Below are 24333 nucleotides of genomic sequence, written 5' to 3' on the forward strand. Positions count from 1 at the left end.
ATATTCCAGCAAGGAGTTTCCCAAACCATTACCAAAATGCAGAGGAAGAAGCATATTACCCCATATTCTTAAGTGTCAGCTATTACATTCTGTATAGGGATAGTCACTTCATAGCCATTTGTCATGATGGGTCTTGTTGAGCTAAATTAGCCAGGTGCATGCTCTCTTCTGGGGAGGATTTGATTTCGGCCAAGGCAGCTCTCTGAAGCTGAGGCAGGTCCTGAAGTTACCTGACAGCTACCACCTCTTCTAGTATTGGTAACTTATCTGGTGGTATAACCCAAACCCTCATGTCCAAGAGTCTAGTCACTATGCCCTTCATAGCCTGGGGCTGTTGGCTATGTCCGTATATGTTCATTTATACCCACAAGTGGGCAAAGGAGCACCTAGAAAACTCTTGGCTGAATTCCACTTATAATCTTCCCTATTCTTATCATGTAAAAGCAGCCCTACCTCCTTCTAATGAAGAAAGGTACTCATCTCTGCCAAGACAGTGATTTGTCTTCTTGGCTTTTAGTCCTTAGATACAGAAAGCCACAAATATCAGGGTGGCAGGTATAGCTTACAATCCAATGGTGGCACTTATTGGGTCCCCTGAAGAAAGGTGTCCCCTCTGAGGACATAGAATCCTAGTCATTCAGAACTCAGGGGTGCAGAGATGGGAAGCATAATGTTCCCAGTGAATCACTGGGAATGATGGCAACTCCTGCTTCCACTCTTAATTCCCATGGCATATTAGCTTCCTAGGGTTGCTATCACAAATTATCACAAACTAGATGACTTAAAAAAACAGAAAATGTATTCTCTCACAATTCAGAAGGCCAGAAGTTCAATACGAAGGTGTTGGCAGGGTTCATTAATTACCTTTAGAGGGTCTGAGAGATATTGGTTCCAGGCTTCTCTTCTCATTTCTGGTGGTTTGGGACAATGCTTAGCATTCTTTGGCTTGTAGCTGAATCACGCCAATCTCTAACTCCACCTTCTCATGGCTTTCTTCCTTGCATGTCTGTGTGTCATCATCTTTGGATATGAGCCCACCCTAACCCAGTATGACTTCATCTTTTCTAGTTACATCTGCAGAGACCCTGCTTCCAAATAAGGTCACATTCTGACATTCCACAAGAACATGACTTTTGGGGTTACACTATTCAACCTACCACACATGCATTTTCTCTATTAGAAACACATTAAAATACAAATACCTGTGATTCAATGCATATCTGTAACTTGAAGGATGGTGTGAAATTCTTACACAGTATTTCCTATGAACTGCTGCTTCAGTGTGTTTTTAGCGTACCATTGCACCGTATCATTGGGTAGGAAGTTTCTGAGCGGTATGTGATAGCAAATCCCATGGTCACAGGCCTATTGCTGCAACCTCCTTTACTTCAAAGGTGATTCCATGGCCTGACATATATTTTGTGGGATTTCATGCCAGTGAAACAAACATTCCATAAGCCCCCCCAGGTGCCAATGCTGGATGAGGCTGTGCAGGAAGAAAAGGTAAGCCCATTCCAAGAATGTGAATCTATTCCACTGATAATGAACCACTGACCTTTCTGGGGTGGCTGCTCTAATTTGTCTCCCAAAGTGATAATGCTCCATCAAGGGTGCAGCAGTTGCCCCTGCTGCTGACAGGTGACATTTTGCAGTGCTGGTAACTAGATAGGCCTTGATAATTTGGAAACCATTCTGCCTGCCTCTGGGAGTAAATGAGTCTCTAAATGCAGATGGCATAAGTTTCCTCTATAACTCAGAGATCAGCATTGTGATTCTCCTGCTGTGGCTTGCTACAACACACCTTATCCCATCACTAATTTCTCCAATATAATAGCATCTACTCTATGGCCCAGAAAGCAGAGCTGCTTTCACCACAACCTAGACCAGCTGCAGAACTCTTTCCTGCTGTGGGCTCCACTCACAACAGGCAGGCTTTTGCATCAACTGTTATACTGGCTGGAACACTATCCTCAGGTGTGACATATGCTGCCTCCAGGACTCAGGATGGCTCACCAAGCATTGTGCATCCTTCTTCAGAGTAAAAAAAATACACAGTCATTTGCTTTATACTTTAGATAGGATGCATCAAACTGTCCCTCACTGTTGGAACTCTAAAAGTTTTAGGAGTATGGCAGAGTTTATAAGGTTTAGATCCTCCCACTGGAACACATCTCCTACCAAGTTCTCAATGTTCTAACCACTTGTTCATCCAGCCTCAACGTAGTCATTATGCAACAGATCTATGTTCTTTAGTATAAAGTGGCATCATTTACAAAACTATAAATGTAATTGTTGTCCATTCCATGTGAATGCAAATTGTTTCTGATTCCCTTCTCTGACTGAGAGAAAAGAATGCATTTGCGCAAACCAAGATGATATTCCATGTATTTGGGCCACATGTATCTGCTCTAACAAAGACATCACATCTGGCATAGCAGTTGCAATCAAGGCTATTACTTCGTTGAGCTTGTCTATAGCCATCTTCTAGGATCCGTAAAGTTTCCGCAGGGACCAAAATGGTGAATTAACATACATGTGATGAGGTGATCATCTGCATCTTTCAGATCTTTAAGGATGGTACTGCGTCCTGCCAACAGATACTATTGTGTATTACTATCTTGGCTGAAGTGAGGAGAAGACATGAGGGTGGGCAGTTTCAGAGGCTTCCACCTGGCCATCCACACATGCTGTGAAACCACTGTAAGCTTAAACTTTCCCAGGACTCCTTGCATAACCCAACTCCTCCCTCACCTGCTACGAAGAAGCAACAGGGACACCGAGTATCTGAATTATCAATGTCAATTAATTTTTATGTTCAACAATCCTTGAAATCCCTTATATTTCCCCTTTCCTGAGCACAGAACTATCAGGGCAAATGGCTATGGGTCCCTTTGAGGAAACACCAAAGGGCATTATTACCTTGTACAGATGCCAGGGAGTCATAGTCTTTCCACCTCTTCAGTCTGAGCTGCAGGTCTGAAAGTGACTCAGGTCCAGAAACTGAGCAAGGGATACTATCTTTTTATTGGCCGCCATGTAATTCATCCTTAATTTGATCTAATGGGATAAACTGAGTCATATTCTTGTTGGCTACCCATTTGTTTTGTCCCTAAGGTGCTATGTTGTATTAGCCTTCTCCATAACTCTTTGCAGGTTAGGACTCCTTGACTACCACCCTCAATTTCTCATTAGTTGTAACCCCCTGACTTTTGACAGTTGGGCACTGCCACTTTAGCCACTATTTTTCAGAATCTTGTCATACATTGCTATCAGCAAGCTGAACTCTGCTTTCCCTTCCTACTGTTAGATCTGGCCTACTGAGAGGTACCACGGGTTTTTAGAGATGCTTGTACCCCACCATCAGTGCATGTTTCTATGGCCCTGTTAAATAATGTGTCCACTGAGCCTTCCCATGGAACATAATCATCTAATAAATCCTCCAATCCATTCCAGCATACCCAATTCCCTTAACCTTTTAAATCCATTTTTCCACCATGTCACAGTAATCTGTTTCTCAACTTTGTTCAGAAAGGGCCATTACTCCTTACATAATTCAAGAAGCCATCCTGGTAACAAGTTGACACCACCTCACAGGCTCCTAGCCAGGGTACTGAGACTCTCCAATTCTCTTACCCTGCAATCCAAACACCCCGTGTGGGAGCTGCCATCAAACTCCTCCCTAATTTTGTTTTTTCCCTCTTAAGCACCGATTCCAATCTCAAGCATATTCCTCCAAATTTTCCTAATTCTTGCAGTTCTTTTTGGGTAAGTCTGTTTCCTCCCACTTCAGTTCCAGCACCTCAACTGAGTTTTGCTTAATTTTATAGTCACTTAACCCTAATTTTAGGCCTGGAGATATTAACTATAATGGCCTGGAGATGGGGCAAGTCTTGAAGGGAGCATGTTTCCTGGGGAAAGAAGCCTCTGCATTGCCATCCAGCCTGAGAATGAAGTGGGGAGTGCTTGCCCATAACATGGAAGGGTAGGCTATGACTGCAAGTTCAGAAAGTTCAGGAGTCTGGGGAGTAAAAATCTCCAGTGCCATTGATTCAGATGTCTCTATCTTATTTGTCAGCGTCACAGATTTTCCCAAGCAGTTTCCTGGCACTGGCATAACGGACTTGCCTTGGCTGGCAACTGTCTTTAAAGTTTATCCTTTGAAACTATTAAGTCTTGGGCTTACTCCTCAGTTTTTTTCAAACTGTCTTACTGCAAAAGATGAAAAGCTTTTTCACTTGCAATCAGAGGCCAACTTTGACACCTGGCTTTTCATTGCCTGTTATTGTCCTTGGCTGTTAATTGTGCTTCTACAGAACAAGAATGGTTTAACAATGGCCATCCAACCCTGCTATCCTCATAGCTACAATTTTCTCCACACATCTTTAATGTCAGCAAATCAGGTAATGTATTTCCTTCCACAACTGCCCAATCCCCATTAACTGCCAGTGTAAGTTGTAACAACTGGAACTTGTGGCAGGACTGTCTATCCTCCACCTATCATCAGTGATGGGGTCTGGACTGTTTATCTCTAAGTGTATACCACACAATCTCTACTACCTATTTCTACATGAGCAAAAACTAAAGCAGTTTGTAAAAAAATTAAAATGCTTTCCAAAAGAAACTGAAAATATAGAATAAAAAATTAAATATCAAATTTATATAAATGAAATAATAGATTTATTCAAAGAGAAATAAAATGTCCTGGGTAAAGCTTTTGTAAAAATACTATCTGAAAAATGGCTAACTAGTCACTTTGTCAATACATTTAAGGCGTTAATAATAGGTACCACTGAGGACATACATTGTGAAGAAAGAGAAGAATAGGTCAAATACTAAAACATACGTATCATGACAAGTCAAGGTGACATGAATATTTAATGAAAATTTAGAATAAACAACATATGATTTTCATTCTGTGGACATAAAAGGAAAAATACAGCAATTCATTTTACTCATTACATTTTACAAAATCAGACGAATGAAGCAGTATTTAATAAAAACAGTAATTTAATTTCAAACAAATATATTACCATCCTATTCCTTTATCCTGTATGTATGTATCTAATTGGCAAAACATACTAGATTACTGAAATCAGTAATAACGTAATCCATGATACTTCAATTGCTTCAATCAATAAACACCTTACATTTGAAACTCATTTTTCTTATGCCATAAGCCTGATCATCAGTTTCATAAAAATGCTACGCCCTACCCCTTTGCCCATTAAGTATAACTAGACTTCTGCACAAGGCTAAGTGGCTAAGGTACTTTTGAACATCACACACAATTCATCAAGTGCACACATACTCCTGCTCCTCTCACACACAGCCACCAGTGGACAAGCAGCTCCCCTAGTTCTCTTGTTCCTCATAGTGAGCATAGCCACTAGCATAGGTCCTTCCTAAATTCAAATTAGTAAACAAATCTGATGACTCAGTGTCTGAATCCTTTCTGCCTTCATCTTCTTCCTCTTCATCATCCTCTGCTTCATACTCCTCATCCTCCTCATCGTGGTAGCTGGTATCACCATACTTATCAGATGAAAGGTTCTTCCAATAAGCATCATACCCAGAAGCTCCATCTCCCTCTTCACCTCCAGTCTGCCTGCCAAATTTCAGGGAGCGTGCTACAGAAGACAGACATGTACATGGCATTTTGTTAGTTCCAGTTCTCTGCATTCTCATCGTCCTTTGTAAAATTTCATGAATTTCATTGGCTGCTTTAATTCCAAATGAAAAAAATGGGTCATATTTTCCTAATTTTTTCACCTGAGTCTATATACACACCATAAAAATAAAAGTTACAGTGTTATTTCATTAAATCTAGAAAACAAATTAGACCAGTAGACCGCTCCAAAGGTAAAAAGGCATGTTTAAAACTAAAAAGGCATGTTTTGTTTGGTCACTAACTGTTTATTTTCAAATCACATAAATCAGTTGAATTCATATGTCAGGACATTTTTAATAAGACAGCTATTTTACAATGCAGATACACTGATAAACAAAGCCTGCCATTTCTTCTGCCTTAGTAGTGACACAAAGTTTAGTGCAGAAGATCAGCAAAATCATTAGTCTCACTTCACTGTGCAACCATATCTATGATTAAACAAAGCGGTCAGAGTCACTTAGAATTATGGTTCCATTCTGACATGTTTGGTTAAGAGTCAAATTTCTCTTTAACAAAATTGGGAGCTGCCTTACCATAAGCATGCTTATAGTACTCTTATTCCTTCACAAAAAAAAAGTTACATAAAAACCACAAGATAATTTCCTATAGTAGTGATATATTACATAAATAAATACAGGTGCTCAAATACCACACACCTAAGATAGCTTCAGAATGAATTTGACTTCTAAGTACTTAAGATTACCACTTTAATATTAAGGAATTATAGCTACTCAGCTATTTAACAAGGAAGCCTCAACAAAAATTTTAAAAATCACTATCTTAAATTTCAGTATTTGCTGTCATTGACTAAGGCAAATACCAAATATCAAAATGATTATTGGCATATTTAAGTAAAATTGAAAAACTTTACCCACATATTTTCCTGAGCTGTAAAATTCCACTTGCTTAAGAGAACACATTCATCTTTTCAAATAAGAGGCAATAAGAAAAACAGACCAAAAAAAAAAAAAAAAAGAAAAAAAAGATAAACTTTGTCAAAGTATGAAAGCAAAAATCACTTCCTTAGCATCTTAAGAGCCTTACTTGACATGCTAAGGTCCTTAGTCTCCTGAGTTTCATGCCCACATTTAGGGCAAGGAGGCTGTTTTCCTTTTTCTTGCTTAAACACTTTGCTCCTTGTATGATCATCACAGAAACAAGCCTATATAGGAGAAGCAAAATAAAGTCAATAAATAAAAATGTAAAAGTATACAAAAACACAGTATTCAGTGTTTTAAAGATATAGTTTTGTTAAGGCAGTGAAATTAAGAATTTTGTCGGGACCAGTCACACTTTTCATTTAATGTTCTTAACAGAAATGGTTTTTGTCAGGACTCTTCTAAACAATGATCTAACAAAGGGCAGACTAACTATACTGAGTATGATGTGTAAGTACGTTTAGTCGTTAATAAATATTTGAGTATTCGTAAGGTCCCAGAAGAAATGAAATAATGGTAAATAGCCTACTTACCCTCACACATTATATGGTCTAACTGGGAATGGAGATAGGGAAAAAGCAATTACAAGACACTAAGCACTGAAGGGGAAGTGCAAAGGGAAGGGCACCAAAACAGACATGGGATTTGGGAAAGGGATCTTAGAGACACCAAGTCTTATTCGCCATATGAAGAATGGGAGGGCAATAGGGTAAGCAAAGATGGAAAAGTGTTCCAGGCAGAGAAAACAGCATAGACAATGCCTGAAAGTCATTTGGTGAAACTGAAACAGAGTTGGAAGATAAAAAAGAGAGTTAGGAATATAAGAACTAGAGAAATGCTTCTGAGAGGAAGTGACTTGGCTGCATCTGTTGAGTAATCTTTGATGAACAATGCTAGAGACTAGGCCTAAGGACACAGAACAATATGGAAATCTTTACCCAAACTCTTCTATGTACATTTTGAATTAAAATGGACTCTCATTACCTTGGTCAGAATGTTCTCCATTAAAAACACAAAGCCAGGATTCCAGAGAAATGTGCACTAGTCACAACTCTACTACAAGGTGACTGCATGACCACTGGAAAGTCATGTGAGCTTCCTCAACTTCAATTCCACAATCTCAACAATCAAAGTGTTAAACTATATCCTTTTAAGGTCCCTTATAAATTAATTATAGCTATAAATAATCCAAGGACTGGTGGAGGGGTATAGAGATTAAAAACAAAATCTAAAAAGAAAAAAAAATGCATAGGTATACCTTACAACGGAGACATGAGTGCTGACCAAGCCGATTGCATGAAACACCTGTGGGAAACAGATTCATCTTAAAATCCCGTTATTTGGTTCTTAGATTTTTGTTTTGTCTTTTATCAACTCACTAAAAGCTTATAATGAAAGCTTGCCTTATTACTCACAGCTGCCTGCCTTTTGGGTTCAAATGCTATAAAACACACAAAGCTCCCATGCCACAAATAAAATATTCAATTTCTTATTATACATTCTGCAAAAGGCTAAGAAAGGCCTAACAGTGCTATATACTTTGAGATGCTCTTTTAATCTTTGAGAATTTTATGTATAAATACTGCAAGAATTATATACACATGCATACGTATATATATTGTGCATATGTGTGTGTAGTATGTATGTTGTATGTATATCTCATAACTTATCAACTTGAAATTTATAAATAAGTATAATAATTAGCATTTCATACCAGAACAAAAAACAAATTAAAGGAAGAAAATACCTAGGGAACTTCAGTCTTTTTCCTGTAATAGTAACTTCTATTTAATAAGGGCTATTTAAATGCCAAGTTATATATGCTATTTTATATGGAGTCTTATTTCAATGAACCTTCCATGAAAGAAATTGTCTGTAAAGATGATACTATTATCCCCCTCAGTAATGCCGGCTCTCAACTGCAAAATACATGAGAATTTTGTGTACAGGTTAAATACAGGTGGCCTGGCACCCACCACAGACTTAAAGATAGAATCTCCCGGGATGAGGCCTGGGCATCTATCTATTTTTAAAATCTCCAGAGGTATTTTTGATACACAGTCCTATCTAAGAATCACTGGACCCAACTAGCAGAAACACACAGGGTGGTATCACTTACTGGAGGGCATTTGGAAATGGGAAGGAAGAAGGGTGATGTTTCATTTTCATAATATTTTGAAGGCAAAAATGGTATGTGGTATTCTGAACCAGAAAAGGTGTAAGTCCTGCAATGCCTAATCAAATCAAGCTAATAAAATGAAGAACTGGCCCAACCAATATGCCATTGTCATTTCTCCTGAAAAATTCAGAACTATATTCTGACTGTTTTGAGTGTTTTCTAGACAGAAAATAAAGATTGAGTTAAATTACCGTTCATGAGAAGCTGTTTAAAAAAAAAAAAAAAAAAAAAAAAAAAAAAAAACTTGATTTCTTTTTAATTAATACTTTTACGAATCTTGGATAAAAAGAACATCTAATATTTAAAAACTTACATTTAAATGTTTCTGCTTCTAAAACCTGGCAGCTGGCTTGATGCTCAAATTGATCATCTTCACAGAGAAAGTTATGGCAAAAAGAACAACTGAATATTCTGCCTCCTATTGGATTAAAAGAAAAAACAACAGAAATGTAAATATGATAAACTTTAATTTAAAAAACTCCTGTCTCTAGAACTGCTTAAAAGAAATGGCAAGTTACCTTGGAGGTACACCAAAATTGTTCAGACATTTTTGTTCTGACAAAACCTAAAATGAAAACTGTTGCAGAAGTCCTTGAAACTGAACCATAAGAAAAAGGAGCTCTTACTATCTACTAGTTACTCACATAATACAGCGCTCAAAGAGCCTACCTGCTCCACCACAACTCCCCTCCACATTTGGGTAAACAATACTAGCATTGACAATACAATAACTGATAGCATAGATCCCTTTTCTAGCTACACAGATAATCGAAACTGTACCTGTAGTTCGGATTGACAGTATCTTGAAAAAAATCTCAAAAACAGCATTCAAAATATTTCAAAGTCAACCTTCACTTATAACAAAGCTCATCAGTTTGTCTAATGACTCACCATGGTCCCACACGCCTCGCTCACATTCAACACACTCAGCATCAGTAAGAGGGCAGGCACAGGCATGTGTACTGAGACATTTTCTACCATGGCAAACCCAAGCTTCACAGAAGTCACATATTGCACCCTGTAATCAAGGAACAAAAAAATATAATCACTGTCACCCGACCACCTGTTTAACCATGGCAACCATCAAAATTGCATACATTTAGCAATTTATCAACCCTCAATGATAGTAGAGAGCTTCATTTAAACATTTTACTACTCAGAAGCCAAAATTAAAAAGGGTTCTCTGAAAAACAACTTCTTAACAGCTATCCACAATACACAAAACTCAGTTATAGAGCAAAAGAGAAAAAGGTAAACTATACACTTACCCTAGTATCAATTAAGTCAAAGAGTTGGAAGTGTTTTCTTCAAAATGAATTCTAATTCAAATGAAGTTTAGAGAAGCCAACAGTTTAAGCTTTCTTGTCTATAATAATTTCTGTAACTAAATTGAATTTTTAACTACCATTTCTGATTTTTAAAAATACCTTCTTATCTATATACTTATAAAATAATTGCATAGCTTTTCTAGAATTACTGAGAAAAGTACTGAGAAATAACTACAGATTGATTGAAACTTCTGTCAGCTTCTTTTTTTCTGTTATAGCAACTTATGCTGTAATCATAATTACATTCTTTGTGGAAAAAATTTAAAGTGAAATCTATGGAACTAAAATACGAGTTAAGATTCTCCAATTCTATACCCAAAAAACATAGACAAATAGAATCAATGTTTTATCTACCAAATACTAAAAGCTAGAAAGAATCTTAAGAGAGCAGAACCAGACAATCTTTCCTTTATAAAGGAAAAGCATGCGGCCCAAGACTAAATCCAAGTCCCAGAGTTGGATTACAGGTGAGGTGAGATTTAAAGCCAGGTTTTCAGAATTCTATTATTCAAGGCTCTGCAACAAATGTAGTAAACAACAAATAGGAAGAATGTTTTTTGACTTGCAAAACTGGGTTATCAGTATAGCTAGCAAATCATCAGCTGTATCTCTTAGATCAGCCAAGGTTCTTGCAAAAAAAGTGATGGTACTCTCAAACTAGGTAATCTAGAAGAGGTTTTTGTTTGTGTTTGTTTGTTTGTTTTGGAGGTGCTTGGAGTTTTGCTCGTTGCCCAGGCTGGAGTGCAACTCCGTCTCTTGGGTTCAAGTGTTTCTCCTGCCTCAGCCTCACGAGCAGCTGGGATTACAAGGCATGCGCCACCATGCCTGGCTAATTTTGTTTTATTGTTTTGTTTTGTTTAGCAGAGATGAGGTTTCTCCATGTTGGTCAGGCTGGTCTCAAACTCCTAACCTCAGATGATCCACCCCACCTCAGCCTCCCAAAGTGCTGGGATTATAGGTATGTGCCACCATGCCCGGTGCTCTAGAAGAGTTTTAATACAGATAATTTACAGAGCTCAGGGAAGAGCTTAGGACAAACAGGAGAGGGCTACCTGGCCATATAGAGAAGAACTGTGGTCCTTAGAGAAAGGACAAAACCAAACCAGGATAACCTGGCAGGGAGTGAGATGAAGGAATAAACACCCAGATCTTATTATCCTGCTGTTATCAGGGGGAATCTGGGGAGACAAATAGAAGATATTCAGAAAATAACTTTTCTGAAATTTACAGCTAATGATATATGATTCTACTTAAATGTTTTCTTTATGTAAGAAGAAATTATTCACATTCAAAAAACACAGCGAATTTTAAAAAACGAATTTGACTGAACTTAGATAAACAAGCCACCAAGGAAGACTGAAAGAGTTTTTGAATAAACATAACACTGACAATCTTATATTTAAAATAAAGAGGAATTCATAGGATGATAATTCTCGGTCCTTGCTTCTATAACATATGCACATATGAAATATATCATAGGTCTGCCTCATAATAGAAGTTTACATGTTCTGGGAAATTTACCATCATGGACTGAAATTTAAACAAAATTTTATTTAAACATAAAATCTCATAACAATACAGTAAAACCAGTTAACTCATTTTTTTTTTTTTGAGACAAGAGTCTCACTCTGTCGTCAGGTGCCAGGCTGGAGTGCAGTGGCACGATCTCCGCTCACTGCAACCTCTGCCTCCCAGGTTCAAGCAATTCTCCTGCCTCAGCCTCCCAAGTAGCTGGGACTACAGGCGCATGCCACCATGCCCAGTTAATTTTTGTATTTTTAGTAGAGACAGGGTTTCACCATGTTGGCCAGGATGGTCTCAATCTCTTGACCTTGTGATTCGCCTGCCTCGGTCTCCCAAAGCGCTGAGATTACAGGCATGAGCCACCGCGCCCAGCACCGGTTAACTCATATTTAAAAGGAAAACATGTTGTAGGAAAAAGAGCAAAATACATCATGTAATCCCATTTTTTTATTATTCAAAAGCTGAATTTACTTAAATCCTATATATAATGAAGAGGTATGTTAAATGTATACACTTTTTTGAAATGTAAAGTTTTAAAGAACACTATTATATCCTAGGTTCCTTTGGAACGAAGTTGCTTATTTCACCAAAGGCTTAATTAAACATGGTTAAGCGGGCCTTTCGGTACACTAAATACTGTTTTGTGAAGTCTGTTTAAGAGAGATTAGAAAGGTATCACTGAGAAATGAATTTCTGTTTAGATAGGCGTGAAAACTTTCCATACCTTGTATGTTTCCCAATAAGAAAGCAGCAGCTAGAAACAAGTGGGCACTAAGGAAAAATCATACAAAAAGCATGCCACTGATAATCCAGGTAACTACAGATTGATTGAAACAAGGGACAAAGCACTGACTTTAGGAAAAAAAAAAAAACAAAACCATTGATCAGAAAGACTTTATCTTATCCTTGAAAATGTACTAGTCTAAAAGATAATGACAAGAAGCTTACCACCATTGCAAGGCCAGTACTATATACACCAGCATGCTTTATAACACAGTCTGAAGACTTCATCATGCACTTTGTTTTCCCTAATAAAGAAAAACATTTGCACTGTTAGTTAGTCTTGCAAAGGAATACATACCAGTATTCACTGATTCCTCTTTTTATCTAGCCCAAGTTCCTGAGGAAATAATTTTTAAAAAAATGAAATTGAATCAGTATTTACTGTTTACATAACTAAAAAGAGAAAATGGATATAACTGAGACTTCATTAGTTGAATCAGACTTTTCAGATTACAAATTACTAATGAATCTATAAAATGAACTATATGGTAATGTATATGCTAATTTAAGTTTGTACTAAATCAGAAACTGCAAATTATGCTTTATAATCTAATGATCATTTTATAGTTTAAAAACTTAATGAATCTTCAGATTATTCAAAACATTTTTTAAAGGAATGCTTTTTATAATGAATTTTACATTTTATAATTCACAATAAAAACTGTGGTTTCAAGTTACCATTTCTCTTTCCACAGAACACCTCAAACCAAACCAAACCAAATAATGATTATGTAACTTATCAAGTTAATGTAATTTTATCCAAACATAAAGATTTACAAACATAGCCCCCAGTTAAACATTTTTCCAACAAAGTTTTGACATAGTGCCCAAATAAGCATAATAAACAAGAATACAATGATACAGCTACAAATCACAACAGCCACTAAACCTCTGATCTGGCAGCAAATTAATTTACCAACCCAAAACACTAACAGGAAATGTGCTTATCAGATACTATGTGAGAATTAACAATGTCATTAATCATCCATCTGAGACTCCATAAAATGGAACACAAAAGAAACAATTTTCCATTATCTTGATTTCCTAAGGAACAAAGTTAAACAATAGGAAACGAAATGAGAGGCAGTGGCTACCCAGCTGTTCCATGTCTAACACTGAGAGTAAGAATCAGTACATGAGAAATGCATCCATCTAACAGCACTACAAAATTTAAGCCCAAAGACACCAAAAATATGGGTAATTCCTAGCAAAAACTTACCGCTTAATCTTCCACAAAATCTATTTTCTCACTCTATGTTCATTACCTTTTGAAAATAAGGCTATAAAAACTGCCATATGAGTATTCCATATAAGCCAGTTTTCTCTTTTTCATTAATTGTAGAATTGAAAAGACATCTTTTTTGAATGCTAGAACTATACTAGAAATATTAAGGGATGTAGCCCTAAACACTACTAACTTTCTGGAATATTATTATATATAAACATATCTAAATGAGCAGATCCCAAATTGTTCCACCTGAATCTATTATTATCTCATAAAAGCAGTATTTATTCATCAAAAGTTGGGGGGAGGTGTAAATCTAGAGTAATAAAGTTCATCGGGTTTCTTTACTGCAGGCCTTCAGAACTTCCAACATACAAAGACATAATAGAAATGTCCCAGATGAGAATGACAGGAGGATCCATGCAGTATTTCTCAAATGTATATGCATATATATTTTTCAAGAAATATCTGTTAATATTTCAAGCAGTCCGTGGAAGACTATTTGGGAAACACCCATCTTGCTGACATTTAGTTTTATTTTAAATAATCATTTCAGGGTACAAGTCTCCACCTATACTTAAAAATTGGGTACATGACTTAGGAACTCTATTTCAATCACTTGGGAATACACGTGAGGAAACTCATGAATCATACTGTAAGCATCAAACACAAAAACTACTGATCACAAAATATGTACCAGGTAAATGTGGAATAAAATTATTCCCAATGGTCTAACACACTGCAGGTAATATCAGCAGGAATCAAAATGTAGATAAGTAAACAAATAGACACTGACAAGACTAAGATAGTATAACTAAAAGTTCAAGATCATCAAATGTTATATCTGAAATCTGATTTTGTATTGTTGAAAAAAATTTATTGGTAACCTGTATCTAAATTGTACCTTAATTATTTTCCAGCATTACATCAAAGAGACAAAAACCAAGACTTGATAGGTTTTTGGTAGGCAAAATAACATGTTTTGCTATTTTGTTAATGGTAGGGTATAACATTATAAACAATTTAAGCACTGTAACCAACAGCAACAAACCCACACAAGTTCAAACTGATGAACTATCAGCTGATAAAAAGATAAAAAGTATACATCCTTAGTTATTATACACTTACCACACTGTGCACAAATTGGTAACTTCTGTACAGAATTACAAAAGTAGCAAAATGCTCTATTCTTCTGCCGCCTTGTCATGTAAAGTAAAATTTTAAAATATGGTCAATGTCAGATAAAAGGTCAGAGGGGACAATTTTATTAAAGGTAGATAGAAAAAGAAATAAAATTTACCTCTGACACTTGTCACATTCCTGTAACATATAAAAATATCACATTAATTTTTGTGTTGACTGAAAACTGCAAATTTACTTGCATTACAAAGAATAACCTATTTTTCACGTGAAAATTTAAGTGACACTACACCAAAGCCTCCAACTCCACCCACGTATACAGGCATCTACCCATGCTTAAGTAACAAAGGTATGCAAGAGAGATACTCCAGGTATATAACTACAGAGGAAGAAATGGCATTACTATGAAAGAGGCTAAATACATTGTTAGTCTGTTTTTCAATTGTTTGCAAGGAATAAAATACCACGGAATGAACACAAGAAACAGGAGAGAACACAAAATAATAAAGTTCAGGGAAAATCCAGATTTCTAAACATGGTTTTAAAAGCTCTCCACAGCTGGCCCCTAACCACTTTCCAAACCGTGCTAGGCTGTTCTTTTCAGACGCAAATCATTAATGGTCAGCTATTCCCCAAATACGTCTTATACACTTTCTTCTCCATGTGTTTACTTATTCAAATACTTTTCCCTAAAAAGTTTCTACTACCTGTTGAAAGTTCTGGTGAAATCTCACCTCTTCTGTGAACTGCACCCCTTCCACATAGTCAACTTTATCTCCTCTTAGTTCTAATAAATATATTGTACCTTTATTAAAGGACTTCCAAAATCTAGCTGTCATTACATATTTAGGCATGCCAGTCATTTGTTGTTCTGTCTGCCAGCACCTCTCTTCTCTGGAAAGGACTTGTAACACAGAAGTGAGCCACACTGTCACATATGTGCTATGTAATCCGGCCTCTCCCAAACAACCCCAATAAATGTTAGTCCTGGGACAGGCACTGGGTCAAGCCCAGCCTTTCAGAGTTCTTTCCTTCTCTGAGGAACAATACGTGATGTAAGACATGCAGGCTACCTATAACTATGAAATCAAACAAATGGAGTAAGACAATATGAAAAAATTGAACTAATAGGGAAGAAGAAACAAAAGCAAAAGATAGAACTACAAGTTGTTCCAGGTTCCAATTGTCCCTGAGTTCCAGGTATATCCTTCCTCTTCCCAGCAATATGAGTTCTTCCATTATCCATTCAACAAGCTATTTTTCCCTAAGGTAATTTAAGTTAGATTTCTGTCATTTAGAAACAAACAAATCCTAAGTAATATACAACATAACTGAGTGATACACTTCTGAAAATAGGGACCATGTAATTCATTTATGTATCACCACGCACAGAGTCTAAAATAACCTGACACAGAGTAGATGCACAATAAACATTTGCTAAATTAAGCTACATTAAACAATTCATACATGTTTGACAAAACAAAAGGAGGAGAAAAAAAGGAACAGTGGGAAAAGAAAATCAAAGAGGGGAGTGAAAATAGGGAGAACTAGGGTAACTCAGAGAAAGAGTCAATGAAAGGCAAGCGGTAACAATGACATAATTGTTAGTTTTTTCACATATTTTACCATTCAAAGCAGCCCAGAAATTATCACAACTAATCCAGTTAGCACAGGAAGATAAGGTAATAGAACAGGAAGCGAACAGATGTTAAGTAGGAAGTTGAAAGAAGAGAAATGAAAGAATTGCTAAGAAAATATGATGAACACTCAACTGAGACAAATTAAGGCATCAAAGAACCTGGAAAATGTAACAGTTTCTATTATCTATTCTTGTCCAATATCTACCTTTATCACCAACAGTATGTGAAGTAATATGCTAGGTTTTATAAATAATATAAAATCTAACAAGAATCACTGCTACTCAGTGAAATCAATGGACGTGCCAGAGATTTCAAATTCAGTAACAAAATAAATGCAAAAACACTGTATTCACTAAAATTTTATTCAGGCGTACTTCAGATAATATAGTATATGGTTTTTTCCGCTATCAACTGATATCAAAAGGAGCTGTTACCATCGAAGCATTACATGGATGTTTAGCTAAATCTATAGTGCTTCTTGATGCTCTTAGTTGTTTTTCACGTTCTCGGCGGTTCTCAGCCTTCTTCCTCGCACCAGTCTTTTTTTTAGGCATTTTCCCCTATTTTGACACAAAAGAACAGAAAAGATATAATTGACTGACTACATTTACTATTTTAATAAATTAAGAAACAGTATAACAAAGTATTCTTATTCTTGTTAAATGTTAAACTCTATCATTTTGTTAACCACATTCTAAGCCTCATGAAACGTTAAGCACTTATTCCAAATGAAGCGGACAACACTTAAAACAAGGCATTTATTTGCACTAACAATTCTAAAAACGTAAACGTCAAAAAAATTTACCCTAAAAGACAAACTAGTTTTCTTTTCCCTCTAAGCGAAAAGTTTCTCCAATGATAAAGTATTCTGCACTTCATTAAAACAAATGAATGATGTATCAGTAACAAAGAAAATCATTAAAAAGATCATTATTTACCCAGTTTATATCACTTGAGCTGACGCTGACCATCATTCAGATAATCTGACGCTGCCAACACCTGAAGTATAACAAGTCTAATTTTTTCTATGTAATATGTAAACAAAACATCTAACAGTCAACAAATAACACTATTAATTACAAAGTCAAAACATTCTTAAGATATTCAAGGTATTATTGCTTTGACTCTGACAAATGTTCTTCCTTCTCTCTACATGGAGTGAGCATATAATTTTAATGGGGTTCAAATTTACGTTTAAGAGTATGTTTAACTTTCATCATTTAGTTGAAATACAAGATTTTTCTAAACTGAAGTTTTCTGAACTGAATGCTCAATCAAAAAACCAGGTGGTAAGCAGTAAGGTAGCAACTCAAAAATAGCCAGGAGATTTAATAGGTGGTTACTTCGGTAACGTAACGCCCAAACCACTAAGTCGGCGTTCCAATATGCAAAATGACAAAATCCAGAGGGCGTGCTGCCCTGGCCAAAGAACCTCAGAAAATAATCAGGAGGCGATCATGCGGATGAACTTTCTCCGTCCTCCAGGGATGTCCTTTGAATCCTCTGATAAAGTTAAATCTCTGTTTGTTTGTTTGTTTTTCCTCCAGTTTATTCTACACGCTCAAAAGAATGATTCTTCTCAGCCTTATATGGGGTTCCAGACCTTTTCCGGTAATACTTCAACTTCTTGCGGACACTGCGCGTGTCATCAAGTGAGGAAACAGGCACGGGACACTGCGGCTCTAGGAGTCCAGCCTGGAGCTGAAGGACCCAGTGGGACCAAGGGGCGTCCAGGGGAGCCGCGGCGGCGAAGGCGCCACGCGGCTCGGGGACCCGCAACCGTCACCCTCCCGTGGAACACCCTACCTCGAGCGTGCTCCGGGCCGACCTCGCTCAGTTGGGCGGGGAGGCCGAACTCACTCAGGGGGCCGAGGGACAGGCAATGGCGTGAGGCCCGCTCGCGACAGCAGTAAATCCAACTCGTGGACCACGACTCCGGGAAAGAAGCTACTAAGACCAAGAGAAGCTGACAGCCAGTTTCGGGCACTAGGAGACTGACCGGACGTCCTTTTACGACAGTAGCGTCCTTACGGCGGACGTCACAGGAAAGGGCCCGCCCACTTTTTTCGCTCCGCCCCTGTCCCGCCCACTCCTGCGGGGGCCGGTGCCCCCCCATGCCTGGGAACAAGATCTGCAAGAAAAGGAAGGGAATGCGAAGGAAAATAGGGAAGGACCCCTCAGTTTTACTTTTTTAGAAAAAGGAGAAATATAAAAGGAAGAGGACAATGAACTCCCAGACTTGGTACTGAATCAATTGACTCAAACGGCAAATTCATGCTTCCTTCTGTTGGAAACCTTTCCTCCCCTAAATCTTCTGGCTTCACATCCCACCTTTTCTTGGTTGCTGCGCAAGCTGTGCCTTCCATTGCCTGAAGAACTTTCGTACTGGCCTCCTCCGTCTCTTATTTCTGCTATGCCCTTTGGATTCCATTCCTTTGTGAACAAGTCATCCCACATTCTTTGCCTCTACTGTGTGCTCTGCCTGTTTTTAACTGAAACCTGATGATCCTTCCCCGGCATCAGAATCTCCTTCTGATCCAACACCTTGACCTTTGTGTAGCCGACTGAGCTGGGTTTCCTGCTTAATCTCTTTGAGCTCTGCCACACTTAGGATTCAGTACTGGGCCTTTTCCTCAGCTTTTTCTGATCTCCCACTGCAGGAGATAAAAGGTTCTTTATTTGCTACCAAAGAGGGCTTCTGGAATTTACTATTAGACCCACTCTCAGCTTTTTGCTGTTTTCAAAGAACCAATTTTACTTAGCAATAACAGTCAATGCCACTGTCCTTAAGGTTACTGTTTCCTTCATAGTTCTCACACGCCTGATGCATTTTACCCACTAGTATCTAACCTTATATTAACCACTATACTTACGTTAGAATACCACCCAAGTTCATTACTGATGAAAGTTTTAACTACTGCACTGTTACCTTGTGCCAAGGTCTGTATGTTCTACACCTACCACTGAGGGTGGGAGGGGAGGGTCCTCATTGATAGTTACGTGGCCTGTGATTCAAATTATAAATTATAAATCCCATCTTTGACCACTCGTGACACCAACTGTCTTAGGTTGGCTTCCCCAGGAAACATATTCTAAGTCAGAGAAGAGTATTGTGAGTATGTTAGGGAATGCTTTGGGGAACATCTGCAGAAGAATGGAAGCACGATGATTGAATAGAGGGAAGGTGAATAGACCTGTGGTGAAGTCTCAGTGAAGGCCTCGTCTTTGAATCTGGGATATCCCTTCAGCGTTGTCTTGAGTTAGGTATTGTGGGCTGGGCCGTTATACACCCATGATATTTAGTCCTGGATGGCACTGCCAAAGGGGAAGAGTGCTACCTTGGTTTAGAGGACTCCTGAAGAGGGCCAAGAGCTGAATTGTGTTGGCTTGCTGTACTCTCAGCAGCTCAGGAAATAAGTCTTTCATTGAGAAAGAGAGATCTGGGTAGTGCCTGCCAGTATTGACTACTAAGAATGATGGCTAAATAAATATTCTTTCAAAGACAAAGAAGCTTTGCTATTCACAGATACTCAGTGAAAAAATTCCAAAGGGTAGACTTCACAAGATGAAAACAGAATTTAAAAGGCAGAAGGGGATACAAAAAGTCATAGTAATCCATTTATTTAATAAATAGGATAAATCTAAAACATTGTCTATTTAAAACAACATAATTATAATAAGCAATTTGGGATACAAAAATTACAAGCAACTGAAATATTCTGTGAATTCAATGCAATTCAAATCAAATCTTAATATAGATTTTTTAATGGATTTGATTAATTGCTCTCTAAAATTTATAGGAACAATTAAAGATCCATGAAAAGCCCAAACCATTTTAGTTATACAAGCAGAAGGATACTATTATTTATTATAAAGATTTAGTAATTAAAACAATATTGCATAGTGTCAGGTGTTAGCAAATAGACAAATATAACTGAATAGAAAGCCTAGATACAGACTCACATACATTTGGGTAAATGGTACTGGTTGCATTAGCATCAGTAAGAAGACAGGCATTAGTCAATAAATGAGGCAAAGACTTTTGGCGATCCATATGGAGAAAGATAAAATTAGATCTCTATTAACAGCACATATAAAATAAGTTCCAGATGGAAAGACCTAAATATACAAAAAAAAAAAAAAAAAAAAGCCATTAAAAAAAAAAAAAAAAAAAAAAAAAAAAAAAAAAGAAAGCCATTATAAGAAAATATAGGAGAATGCCTTTATGATAAAATGATTTCATAAGACACACACAAAAAAGAACCCAAAAAAATTTAATGAACAATGAATTTAATAAAACTTCGGGATGATCCCAGCACTTTGGGAGGCCAAGGCAGGCAGATCATAAGGTCAAGAGATCAAGACCATCCTGGCCAACATGGTGAAACCCCGTATCTACTAAAAATACAAAAATTAGATGGGCGTGATGGTGGGCACCTGTAGTCCCAGCTACTCAGGAGGCTGAGGCAGGAGTATTGCTTGAACCCGGGAGGCGGAGGCTGCAGTGAGCCGAGATCACACCACTGCACTCCAGCCTGACGATGGAGCAAGATTCTGTCTCAAAAAAAAAAAAAAAAAAAAAAAAAAAAAAAATTTAGGATGACTAAAGACATTAAAAATTAAGTAAAAATGTAACTGACAAAAGATTTATATACAGAATAAATGACACCCATAAGGCTGTCCATGCTGTAAAAGCCTGGAAGATCAAAATATTGATGAAAGGTGGAAAAACAAATTTTAAGCTATTCTACTGGAAGTATAAATGATAAATCTGTTTTGAAGAACCACATGGCAATGTTAAGCAAACGTAAATATGTGCAAAACCAAAGATTCAACCATTGCACTTCTAGGTCTCTACTATAAGAAACTTGTGCACAAATATACAATGATACAATAGCACAGTTTAACAGCCAAAAAATTTTAAGCAACTGTTATTAGGAAAAGGAATAAATTGCATGTTATCTACACAGCAATTAAAATTCATAGACTTTACAAGTATCAATATGGACTAATTCTTAAATTTGGGGGAGATATTGGTGAAAGAAAAATCAAATTGGAATGCCATATATGTAAAATTGTAAAGCAAAAGTCAGTTGTATACATTATTTACAGATATATATATACAAACCTTTTAAAAGTAACAAAAGATGCCTGGAAATGATATTAACTTCAGATTATGGTTACCTCTGGAGAGGGAAGAAAGATGGATGATGTGGAGTGTTAGCCATACTTTTAGTTTTCAGAGCAATACTAATTTTAAAACATACGTATCAATAATCCTCAACATCCACCAGAATGGCTAAGATTAAAAGACTGGCAATACTAGTGAGCATGTGTTTACTGGTCTCTGGTATTGTTTATTGTTTATTCAAGAAAAGTAGGAAGCTGGGTTGGAGACACTTGCAGGAAGACTGTGGAGTAACTGGAACTGTCATCCAGTATTGGGGGATGTAAATGGACTGCCACTTTGAAAATTATTTAGCAGCATGTGTTAAAGGATATACATATATCTCCAAAATGCATACCTGTATTTACTAAAATATATGTAAAATAGGCCAGGCATGGTGACTCATGCCTGTAATCCCAGCACTTTGGGAGGCCAAGATGGGCGGGTCAGGAGTTCAAGACTAGCCTGGCCAGCATGGTAAAATCTGTCTCTACTAAAAATACAAAAATTAGCTGGGTGTGGTGGCAGGTGCCTGTAACCCCAGCTACTTGAGAGGCTGAGGCAAGAGAATCACTTGAATCCAGGAGGCTGAGCTTGCAGTGAGCTGAGATCATGCCATTGCACTCCGGCCTGGGCAACAAGAGCAAAACTCTATCTCAAAAATAAAATGAAATAAAAATAAAATACATGTAAAATAACGTTTATAGTAGCACAAATTACCATATCTCCAAAGCCATAAACAACCCAATTATCCTTTAACAAGAGAATGAATAAATGAATTGTGACATATTCATATAATAAAAACATTATATACTAACAAGAGTGGACAAACTACAATCTCACATAACAATATGGATGAATGTCACTAAAATAATGTTAAGCAAATAAATTTCACAATGAAAAAAAAGAACACCATGACTTTATTAAATAAAGTTTAAATACACTCAAAATTAATCAGATTAGAAGTCAGGATAGGGGTTACCTTTGGGTGAAGGTAGTGACTTCAAAGGCTCACAAGGAGAGTTTCTAGAGAAAGAGTATTGAAAATATCCTACTTAGGATGACTGTGTTCAGTCTGTGACCCTTCATCAATCTGTAATATAATTCATGTAATTTATGCATGTTGCATTTTGCTACAAGGTTTTAAAAGAAATATTAAAATAGAGGCAGGAAAATCTAGATGAAAGCCTTAAAATAAACCATCTATAGCAGCTCTTCCCAAACATCTACTTGCTGTAGCATAAATAGAAAGTAATACTTATAGGGCACACAGGGAAAAATAGGACAGATCTTTTTGTTGTCAAAGGTGACCCGGAAATTGTCTTCCCCTTTTTATTTATTTTTTTTCTTTTTGTGGAAAGGTAAAATCTTTATTCATTTATCTTTCTGGAAAGTTTTCTTTACTTGACAGGCACTTCTCCTACATATTGTTCTTAGATTCAAGAGGATTTTTTTCGTTTCTGGGCGATGACTCAGGTCCAGTCACACTTGTGACCTATTGGCAGCAAACAAATGTCCCAGGACATTTTAGAAAGCTCTGGAATATAGAACTCTTTAACCTGCCCATTTAAATGTATCCCAGTTTGGCTTCCTTTCAGGAATTAAAGTTTGTTTGTATCTGCAAATAAAAATTCCTTTTCTAATGTTATCTGGGGTGTGTGTGTGTGTGTGTATACATGTGTATATATATAATGGAATATTCAGCCTCTACAAAGGAGGAGTTTCTTCTTTCTATTAGAAGAAGGAATTCCTGTCATACACAACAACCTAAAGAAGGCTTAAGGACATTATGCTAGGGGAAAAAGCCAGACACAGGACAAATACTGCAAGATTCCACTTATATGTGAGTATCCAAAATAGTCAAACTCATACAAGCAGAGAGTAGATGGTGGTTTCCAGGATCTGGGAGTAGCGGGGAAATGGAGAGGTGCCAATCAAGTGGCAAAAAAGTTCAATAATGCAAGGTAAATAAGTTCTAGAGATCTACAGCATTTTGCCTAGAGATAACAGTACTGTGCTGTGCACTTAAAAATCTGTTTAGAGTGCAGACCTTCTGTTAAGCATTCTTGCCACAATAAAATGTTTAAAAAATTCTAGGTCATGAAAGTACTTCCTACATCCAGACGCCTATGTTGTCCATTTTTTGTGCATTCCACAAATAATAATTGTGGTTCATAAAATCACTACATAATAGATTTCACCATGATCTTGGCTCCCTGAAACCTCTGCCTCCTGGGTCCAAGCGATTCTCCTGCCTCAGCCTCCTGAGTAGCTGGGATTACAGGCACCTGCCAACACGCCTGGCTCAGTACTTTTAAAGCATCACATGTTTTAGCTGGGCTGATAAATGATCCTTTAACAAATAGTTTGTATATTTTGGGAAAACCTTATAGCACTCATAACTGTCTAGCAACTTATTTCTCCTTTTTTTCCAGGTTATCACACCCTATTATCCACTGGACCTATGTATCATAAGGAAGACTCTAAGTACCTCTTTTGATCAATGAGCTTTGGGGATAGGGCAAGGATTTCTAAGTTTCAAATACCTGCATAGCCCTTTATAGATTACTAAGGTTTTCACATTCATTATTATATTTAATATCAATAAAAATTATATTGTAAAGCACATATTATCTCCACTTTACAATTAGAAAGCTGAAAATTAGTTTTATCTGTTGATGAATTGTGTTTTCAAAACTGAATTCATCATCTTTCCCCCAAAACTGATGCCTCTTTCTTGG

At 37.1% G+C, this 24333-nt stretch overlaps 1 protein-coding gene across 2 annotated transcripts in view; it reads right to left on the minus strand.

Moving 5' to 3' along the window:
• Positions 1 to 4664: 4664 nt before the first annotated feature.
• ZNF330 (zinc finger protein 330) overlaps positions 4665 to 24333 on the minus strand; it is a 36240-nt gene continuing 16571 nt past the window's right edge. Inside the window, exons 1-10 of one of the 2 annotated variants that reach the window (XM_032246507.1) lie at positions 18232 to 18448; positions 16860 to 16985; positions 14946 to 14965; positions 14774 to 14844; positions 12586 to 12665; positions 9677 to 9803; positions 9099 to 9203; positions 7865 to 7911; positions 6713 to 6830; positions 4665 to 5627 (exon numbers count right to left, since the gene is read on the minus strand). In XM_032246507.1, the coding sequence (XP_032102398.1) occupies positions 5353 to 5627; positions 6713 to 6830; positions 7865 to 7911; positions 9099 to 9203; positions 9677 to 9803; positions 12586 to 12665; positions 14774 to 14844; positions 14946 to 14965; positions 16860 to 16979 (963 nt within the window). In that variant the 5' untranslated portion in view covers positions 16980 to 16985; positions 18232 to 18448 and the 3' untranslated portion in view covers positions 4665 to 5352. Of the gene's footprint in view, positions 5628 to 6712; positions 6831 to 7864; positions 7912 to 9098; positions 9204 to 9676; positions 9804 to 12585; positions 12666 to 14773; positions 14845 to 14945; positions 14966 to 16859; positions 16986 to 18231; positions 18449 to 24333 lie in introns of those variants that run through there. The other variant, XM_032246508.1, reaches the window with a different exon arrangement.

The sequence above is a fragment of the Sapajus apella genome, unplaced genomic scaffold, assembly GCF_009761245.1.
Source record: "Sapajus apella isolate SASKATOON/1434 unplaced genomic scaffold, GSC_monkey_1.0 scaffold61, whole genome shotgun sequence".
Classification (NCBI taxonomy): domain Eukaryota; kingdom Metazoa; phylum Chordata; class Mammalia; order Primates; family Cebidae; genus Sapajus; species Sapajus apella.